General features: G+C 53.0%; 1 protein-coding gene and 1 long non-coding RNA gene across 2 annotated transcripts in view; one reads left to right on the top strand and one right to left on the bottom strand.

Annotated features, from left to right (window-relative positions):
* Positions 1–4,134, top strand: LOC106725862. Its single transcript, XR_001361866.1, has 4 exons — positions 1–595; positions 2,428–2,532; positions 2,673–2,765; positions 4,043–4,134. It is a non-coding gene; the product is annotated as an uncharacterized LOC106725862 (long non-coding RNA).
* A 188-nt stretch (positions 4,135–4,322) lies between these two features.
* LOC102240414 (chromosome unknown open reading frame, human C19orf45) overlaps positions 4,323–8,869 on the bottom strand; it is a 6,085-nt gene continuing 1,538 nt past the window's right edge. The window contains exons 2-8 of the mRNA XM_014538578.1: positions 7,386–7,586; positions 7,204–7,304; positions 6,818–6,930; positions 6,631–6,740; positions 6,101–6,302; positions 5,624–5,709; positions 4,323–5,170 (exon numbers count right to left, since the gene is read on the bottom strand). Of these exons, the coding sequence (XP_014394064.1) occupies positions 4,946–5,170; positions 5,624–5,709; positions 6,101–6,302; positions 6,631–6,740; positions 6,818–6,930; positions 7,204–7,304; positions 7,386–7,586 (1,038 nt within the window). The 3' untranslated portion in view covers positions 4,323–4,945. The remainder of the gene's footprint in view (positions 5,171–5,623; positions 5,710–6,100; positions 6,303–6,630; positions 6,741–6,817; positions 6,931–7,203; positions 7,305–7,385; positions 7,587–8,869) is intronic.

The raw sequence follows: 8,869 nt of genomic DNA, 5'->3' as shown, positions 1-8,869 counted from the left end.
TAAACAAGCTTTGAGCACAGGTGTGTTTCTGATGGTCTTTGCCCGGTGAATGTTGACACCACCTACCCTTGAAGATAGCCTTGAGCAAATCAGGACTCTAGCAGCTGTCTCTCTTCCTTCCTGAACCTTCTAGACCTGTGCTTGCCTGTGGCGGGAGACCTGCTTTTCACCTCTTTGTGGAAAAGCCTGCAGCAGATCTGAGAGCCCTGAGACTGCAATTGGATTATGGTGCTGGTTCTTCATCCTGCCACTTCCTGGATGACCCCAGTGCAAATACTCCTGGTAATGCCAGCTGTTGTTTCTGTCTGCTTAGTAGCTCCACCAGCACCTTGCTTTCCCTCTGTGGGTCCCCCTCCACTTCTCCAGATGGGCCCGGATCTAACACAACCACCCCAGTGCCATGTGACCTACACTTATCAAAGAACCCCATCCCCAGGCCACAATAATTAGGTCTGGGATGAGGACATGACTTTGGAGGGTCTCATTCTTCTGGGATTATGAGCTTTATACAGAGCCTCATTCTGCCTGCAGTCATCTTCCTTCGTGTCTGGATGGATAGTCTGCAGGCTGAAGCCAATCTACACCGGACGTAAAGGTGAGACACAGCTCTGGCTATACTGGTTCAGCTCTTGGTGATAACCATGCCTGAAGCCAGAAGCCCTCATTCTTTATTATGAGCCAACACATTTCCTGGGTTTTTGAGCTACTTCTACTGGGTTTCTGTCCCTTGCATCTCTGACAGTCTTGACTAACTTAGAAATGAGTACCTGGAAAGGGGAGAGTATTAAAGGAAATAAAATGTGAACTTGGCCGAGCAGAGGTGACCTGCCTCTAGCCTGGCCGACTGGTGCTAATGGCATCCTATAATAAAAGGGTAATATGCAAATCAACCAAACGGCTGAAAGACCGGTCGCTATGACACGCACTGACCACCAGGGGCAGACATTCAATGCAGGAGCTGCCCCCTGGTGGTCAGTGCGATCCCACAGGGGGAGCGCCCCTCAGCCAAAAGCCGGCTGACTGGGAGCGGGACTAAGCTGTTAGTCGGACACCCCTGAGGGCTCCCGGACTGCAAAAGGGCGCAGGCTGGGCAGAGGGACCCCCCCCCCTCCCAGTGCACGAATGTCGTGCACCGGGCCTCTAATACATATATATTCACTGTAAAGGGAATAGGGCTTCCAAGATTTGTGCAGTGCACAACCTGCCCTGTATATGGCATCCCTGTAGAATAGTCCTCCTCAGGAAATGAAATCTCTGTTATGTGAAAGAAAAATAGCTGATTAAATTGTTGCTATTTTGTCTTGGGACTCTACCCATGTGTTTTCCGAGATTGAGGCTTATGGGCTTTGGAGGAAAATATCAGGATGCTGTAATGTAAACAGAGATTAGCATCTACACAATCTTGTGAGAATGCCAGAGCTGAATTTTCTGCCCCAAACTAAAAGAGGAAGTTAGTAATGAGGTAGGAAGTAAAGTTGGGACTATCAGAGGACTGGGTGGAGAGGTTCTCAAACACTGAGCACTCCCTGTCTGTACAGGAAGCAGTCACCCTCCCAGGGAAGAGCCCATTAGCTGTCTTTCCACCGTCCAGACTGTCACCTGGGGTAAGACAGATCTTAAGGGGATGGGCAGGCTCAGGTCTGTGGCTAGAGACAGAATCCAGCGAGGTTGGGCTCCACACTCAGAGATCCTCGGGTGGACTGGGAACCAAATCACTCTGGGTGGGTTAGCGAGCTGGGCCGTCCAATCTCAGCCGTGAAGTTTGCGCTGTGCATGTGACTCCAGCAGGCCAATCAGAGTGTTCCTTAATTCCAATATGAGTTGGGAGGGGGAGATGTGACCCTGTTTCCTTTGGGGCTTTAATTCTAAGGACCTGTGGTACCTGTTTTGTGTGTGTGTGTGTGTGTGTGTGTGTGTGTGTGTGTGTGTGTTTGGGTGTTTTTTTTGTTTGTTTTGTTTTTGCCACCTGCTTGTTGTTACATTGTGAGGAAGAGTCCTGATGTGGATCCAGCATGTCTGATGTTCGACCTAATTCCAGACTTTCTTGATTCTAAGTTAATAAAATCCCTTTCCACTTGAGCTAGAGCTGGGTTTTTGTCACTTGCAACAAAAATGACTTAAGACATTAAATTTAGGCACCATTCGTGGAGCTGCAGCTGAGGGGTGGGCCCTGTCCTAAGCATGGGTCTCGCACATTTTACTTGACCCTTGTAACCACTCTGTGAAGGAAGAGCTATTGCCACCCCCAAGCTACCACTGAGGAGCGAGGGTCAGCACGAAGGCACTTGTTGAAGGACAGAAATGCAGGTAAGTGGAAGGTCTGAACTCGGCTGCTCGGTGATGCTTCCCATGGACACAGTTGTTTTCCTTTATATTCCGTCCTCTTCACCTTATTTCATAAACCTTTTTGGGTTTTGTCGTTCGCAGGAAACGCCTTTTTTAGAAGGTGAGTAGGATAAAGGAGGGATCGATATAAAGTACATCCAGAATCATCAAGATGTTGTGTCTTTCTGCACTGATTAAATATTTCCGGTAAGGTTTCTTTTCTTTCTTGGCAACCCATCCTGGGACTGGTCAGTGTCATTATTAAAAATTGCTTCAAGGTTTGCTGAAATCTGTCTCCTTGTAAGTCCTACCCATTGTTTCTCACCCGGTGTCTGGGTTGCTTTAAGGCATTCCTAGAACCAGGCAGGAGCACACAAAAATTCTGCAACTGGAGCTGCATGGAACTGAACACCAAGACAAGCTTTCAGAGTTTCTGGCAGGTAAGGCAAGAAGGGAAAGCCTTTTTGATCGGGTAATCTGGTCAAGAAGCAGACCAGCTCCATCAGGAGGACCGGATTGGTCCTGGGAATCGTCGTACGATGAATTTATTGCAGTAGTCCTCAACCAGGGCAACTCTCCCCCAGGGGACATTTGGCAATATCTGGAGACCTTTTTGGTTGTCACAACTGGTGCGGGGAGAGGGAGTGTGCTAACGGCATGGAACTGTTAAAGGTCAGGGAGGAGGCTAAACATGTCCTCTGACAACAAAGAATGATCTTATCCATTTGTCAGTAGTGCCGAGAAAGCAGCTGTGGTTTATGATGGAGTAATTCAGAAGAGTGCCATGCACATCTTCAGTGGAAGCAGGCGGAAGAGGGGTTCTGCGGCCAGCAGACCCTCATGGTCAACACGGATACCAGGAGTGCAGCCAAAGGGCCACCTTGTCTCTGGAAGCTGCTCTCCTTTCATTTCTGTGGAAATGACAACACAGCCTCCCAGAATTGCTGCCTACAGGGAAAGGGCTCCTGGCTGGGCTTGGGGTGGCTTTTAGTGGCTCATGCGCTTGAGGGCCTTGGTCTTTTTTTTTAATTTTTTATCCTCACCCGAGGATATATTTATTGATTTTAGAGAGGAAGGGAGACAGAGAAATATTGATCTGTTGCCTCCCATATGTGCCCCAATCTGGGATCAAACCCAAAATCTAGGTATATGTACTGACCAGGTATTGAACCCTCAACCTTTTGATGTATAGGCTGGCACTCTGACCAACTGACCCACCCAGCCAGGGCAGGAGGGCCTTGGTCTTTTGAAGATCTGACTACAGGGTCGGGGAGTCATATTCATTATTAAAAGGGTAATATGCTAATTAGACCAGACGTCATTCCAGACGTCCTTCCTGACGAAGCCAGGGCCGGAGGAAAGCCAGCCTGGGTCCTGGGTGCCTACAGGCGGCCAGAGGAGGGAAGCCCGGGTCCCTGGTGCCAGAGGGAAGCCGGTGCCAGCAGCTGGGGGAAGGAAGGCCTACTCTTGCACGAATTTTCGTGCATCGAGCCTCTAGTATATATATAATTGATTTCAGAAAGGAAGGAAGAGGAAGAGAGATAGAAACATCAATGATGAGAGAGGACCATTGATTGGCTGCCTCCTGCATGCCCTCCACAACCAGGGCATGTGCCCTTTACCGGAATCAAACCCGGGACCCTTCAGTCCGCAGGCCAATGCTCTATCCACTGAGCAAAACCAGCCAGGGCCATATTCATTCTTTGATTCTCAACAGCCTACAGAGGCAGGTCCTGGGTATGGCCACCAAGACCCTTCTTATCCAGATTGAACCACCCAGCTTCTTGGTGTTCCTGCCAGACCCCAGACGGCCAGGTAGGTGCTGTCCAAGGTACTGGTCCTTTCCATGCTTGCTAAACAGCTTACCCATGGGCTTCAGGGGCCCCATCCCATCCTCCTCTTTCCCCCCTTTTCATCTTGTTGCTGGCTGGACACCTAGACCCTTGAACCTCATCATATCCTGATGGATTTTGTGAGTTCTGACTAGTCACCCAGCCAGTCAGTGCACCAATAATCTCCCAGCCTCTGTCCACAATGGAGGAAACTGCAGGACCAACATGGTGTCGACCCCTTCATTCCCCCTCTGAGCCCTATCCAGTCTTTTAATGATTGAAATCTCACACCTTCATCTTCTTCTCACCTACTCACCTTTGTCTTCAGAAGATAAGCTCTCTCCCTCCTTTACCCCAGCCACACATTTCGCATTTATAACATTCACGGAGAGAGCTACTATTTATCTCCATTTTACAGGTGAACAAACTGAGGCTAGAGGGGTTAAATTACTTGCCCAATGCTACAATCCAGGGCATAGAGAAGTCAGGATTTCGACTTTGTCCATCAGCCACAGAAGCCTGCATTCTCAATGTCTTGCCACACTGCCTCTGTTCAATACTAACTCCATCCTCTCCGTGTCATTCATAAATTGTCATGGCACCTGAACATTTTATACCGAATCTGTCCGCCAAGTCTTTGCACAAACTGGCAAGGCCTCCCCGCCCAGAGTGGGGCGACCTCCAGAGTCTCCTGATGGAGTCATTCTTTCCTGTTCAGTCCCCACTCACCCAAGCATCCTCTTTCATGTCTGACGGACGGAGAGGGACCGGATGTTGCCGGGTGGTGTTTATTGCTGGCTAGGGCACGGGTAGGTAGGGACCTGGGGGGCCTGAGGGTCTACCCTCGCACCCCAGCAGCACTGGCCAGAGGAGCCCAGTGGCAAGTGGCTTTCCTGGAAGTTGCCAAATCTCAGCACTGTCGGACCCTGGTACTTGCAGGTAAACTGGTCCTTGTATTGGGTTGAGAAGCAGCGCTGTCTGCCCAGCGGGGGCTCCATGTGGCTATCCTTGCACTGTGGAGTCAGGGTGGGTAGCCTGGCAGGGCAGCCTGGAGGGTGGCTGGCCCCCCTGGGCCACCCTGTGGCTCACCACCCTGGGAGGATCAAAACTTGGTCATGGGCTCTGGGGAGGTGGGCAAAAGGGACCCCAGTTTGGGCTGCCCCAGGAGCTGAATGAGAAACTGGGGGAGTGGCTGGGGTGACTCCAGGCAGCCCTGAGATAACCCTCAGCTTATGGTGTAACTGTGGCTGGTGATACAGAGATGTTTCTGAGCTGACCCTGGGGATGAGCTTGGAATGATCTTGAGGCTGGGATGACAGAGCATCAAGATAACCCTGAGTTTGGGGTGACTCTAGAGTGACTCTGAGAGGACCTGACACTAATTCTGAGTCTGAGGTGACATTAAAGCATCCTGAGATAACTCTACACTGACTTGGGGGTTCCCTGGTAAGGGAGGGGCCCCTCACCCGCTGTAGCATCTCCTGGGTCATGGAGGCCGGAGCTGTTCTGTGTGGTTTCAGCATCTTCTGGTTCATGGTCAATAAATCTGGTTCTGGAGATTTGAGTGTGGGTGGCTGAACTGAGGGGCTGAGGAGGAGAGGCAGGCCCCAGAGGGCAGGGACATAGGAGATTAAGAATGGGTAGGGGTTCAGGGTGCAGCGGGCCAGTGCTGATTAGGAGGCAGGAAGGAGGGAGGGGCTGAGATGTCTGTTGGGGGTGAGGGTAGGGTAGGCTAGTGAGTCGGGAACCGGCCAGAGCCTGACTGAGGAAAGGGCGGTGTGATGGTGGAGGGGGGTGGGTGGTCATGACGACGAGGGGTGGGTTGTCTAGGGCAGGAGTTGGGATCTTGGTGGATGGAGTGGGATCTAGCCCTCCCGGAAGTAGAACCAGAATGAGGCCAGAGCGGTGGCAGGGGCGGGCCTTGTGGGGTGGGTCTCACTCACCGCCCAAGCCCTCCGGCAGGTTGCTAGGCAGCAAGTGCAGGTTGGGTGCTTTCTCTGGCCGCTCTGTGCCGGCGGGGGGATAGTCCGTGCCCATGGTGGTCTGGAAGAACTGCCCCAGCAGCTTCGACTCCCCTAGGATCACGTGATCCTGCAATTGCTCATGAGGTGTGTGGCGGCTGTTTGCGTTGGTCACCAGTGGCGGCTATAGGACCACAGGACACTAGGAAGCTCCCGTGTCCAGCGTGTCCCGAGGCCCGGTCGGAGGGAAGAGCTGTGTGACCTTGGATAGCTCAACCCTCTCTGGGCCCCACTTGACGGCACTCAGAGTTGGTATTCTCTCATTTTACAGACAGGGTCACTGAGGCTGGGAGTGGTTGAGGGGCTGCCCTAGATCATGCAAATAGGTTCAGGAGAGCACTGCATACATGTCAAGCTTACTCCTACCTCAGGGCCTTTGCACATGCTATTTGCTCCTCTGGGAAGCCCTTTTCCCCCGATGAGCCCTGCCTGCTCCCCGACTTCCCACTGACCTGGCCATAGAAGAAATTCATGGAGGTGGTGAGGCTGCCTGGACCGGGGCACCAATTTCCTTCCAGGATGTGGGACTTCGGAGTCTGGTCACTGTGATGAACAAAAGGCTCTGCCAGCGGCAGAGTGGGGCTCAGCAGCTCTAGGAGGCTGCCCTGGAGCCAGGGGCGGGCCGGCCGCAGCTCTCACCTGGCTGCCGGGCATAGAAGTGCTCGGCACTGGTGGTCCTGTCATGGAAGAGGCCGTCTCCAGGACTAGCACTTGAATAGTGGATGCAGGCTGAGGCCTGGGCCTTGTCATACCTGCATATAAAGAGGGCGGAGGTGGGGGAGGCATCCATCTGACCTGGGCCCTGGAAACTCCCAGGAAAAGGGATGGGGAAAGGGATGGGGGCAGGGTCCCTAGTGGGCAAGCATGTGGTGCTAATGGGGGAGATCTGGCACAGCAGTGGGCCTAGTCTGCAGGTAACAGAGACCCCAGAGGCACAGTGTTGGCCCCACAGCCTTTGGTGGCACACTACCCATCGCTGAGAGCCCTTTGCCCTGTCTTGGTGGCGGGTCATGGCCCCTCTGTACCTGTCTGGGGGCAGATTCCTGGGCCTGTAGGCTTGTTTCTGCTCAGAATACATGGGCCCATAGCCAATCTTGAAGTCTCCCAGGGCCACACTGGAGGAGTCCTGTGAGTGGACAGGGATGGGAAGGGCAAGGCCACCAGCCCTATCACTGCCCTCCCCAGCCGCACAGCAGGCTTAATTTACCCTCTTACACATCAAGGCAGGGGGGCCCATCAGGGCCTGGAACTGTCTCTGGTAGGAGGTCCTGTCATCCCATCTCTTGTGGTCCCATCTCCTGTGATCCCACTTGAGGGGGGAGGGGCCCCCTGAGGGTGGCAAGATGACAGAGAGAAGGGGATTAGGGCCCTGCAGCCTCAGGCCCACTGTGGAAGTAGGCAGTCCTGACTAGCTTAGCCTGAGGGCTGCTTGGCAAACACCAAAAATAATACAAATAACAAAACCAAGAATAACTACCAAGTGCTGAGCCAGATATCTAGGTTAAGTGCTTTGCACCTCATTTGGGGGGGGGGGCGCTGGCATTCGCCCCTCCTTCACTTTGCAGCCTCTCTGAGGCTCAGAGCCGTAGGAATCACAGGAATCCAGCCCTGGCCCGTGTGTCTCAATGGGCTGGGCATCGCACCGAAAGGCTGCAGGTTCATTCCCGGTCAGGGCACACGCTGGGGTTTCAGGCTCCATCCCTGGTGGGAGGAGGGGGGTGCAGGGGGCCACCGAATGTTTGGTTCTCACATCTATGTTTCTCTTTCTCTTTCTCCCTCTCCCCTTCTCTCTCTAAAAATCAATAAAAATCTTAAACGAAGAAGAAGAAGAAGAAGAAGAAGAAGAAGAAGAAGAAGGAGGAGGAGGAGGAGAAGGAAGAAGGAAGAAGGAAGAAGGAAGAAGGAAGAAGGAAGAAGGAAGAAGGAAGAAGGAAGAAGGAAGAAGGAAGAAGGAAGAAGGAAGAAGGAAGAAGGAAGAAGGAAGAAGGAAGAAGGAAGAAGGAAGAAGGAAGAAGGAAGAAGGAAGAAGGAAGAAGGAAGAAGGAAGAAGGAAGAAGGAAGAAGGAAGAAGGAAGAAGGAAGAAGGAAGAAGAGAAAAGAGAAGAAAAAGAAATCAGAGAAATTCAGAACCGGAACTGAGTCTGACAATCGCTGGACCCAGGTTGAAGGGGCTCTGCCTAGCGACACCCACCAGCCGTTCCGTTCCCCTTGACTAAGAACTGGAACATCACGCTGACAGCCGCTCTCTGGGGAGCGCCCCTCTGTGCCGGGCACCTGCACCCTGGGCGCTGTTTGCTTCCCCAGCTCCCGCCAAGGGGGCTGTGCTGTTGCCAGCGGCAGTGTGGAGGTCGGACTGAGGCGCAGGGCTGGGGCTGGGGCGTGGGTCACCAACAGACTTGTCTGACCCCCAGTCCAGCATTCATTACTTCTGCCCACAGCACGGCCTCTGACAGGATTCAGGAGATGTGCCCATTCCACGGGTGCAAAGAGCGAGGTTCTGGGGTTTTTCAACCTCGCAGCATTGACCTCCGGGGCTGGATCATTATTGTCATGGTGGGATGTTTAGCAGCATCCCCGGCCTCTGCACTCCAGCAGCACCCCCTCTCCCCGTTGTGACAACCACATCCATCCCCAGACATTGCCAAATGTCCCCTGGGGGCGGGTGCAGAGTCCCGCCCGCTTCGAGCGCCT

Source organism: Myotis brandtii, unplaced genomic scaffold (genome assembly GCF_000412655.1).
Source record: "Myotis brandtii unplaced genomic scaffold, ASM41265v1 scaffold193, whole genome shotgun sequence".
Lineage (NCBI taxonomy): Eukaryota > Metazoa > Chordata > Mammalia > Chiroptera > Vespertilionidae > Myotis > Myotis brandtii.
Note: the sequence above shows the minus strand (reverse complement) of the source record. Positions and strands in the feature narration are given on the sequence as shown.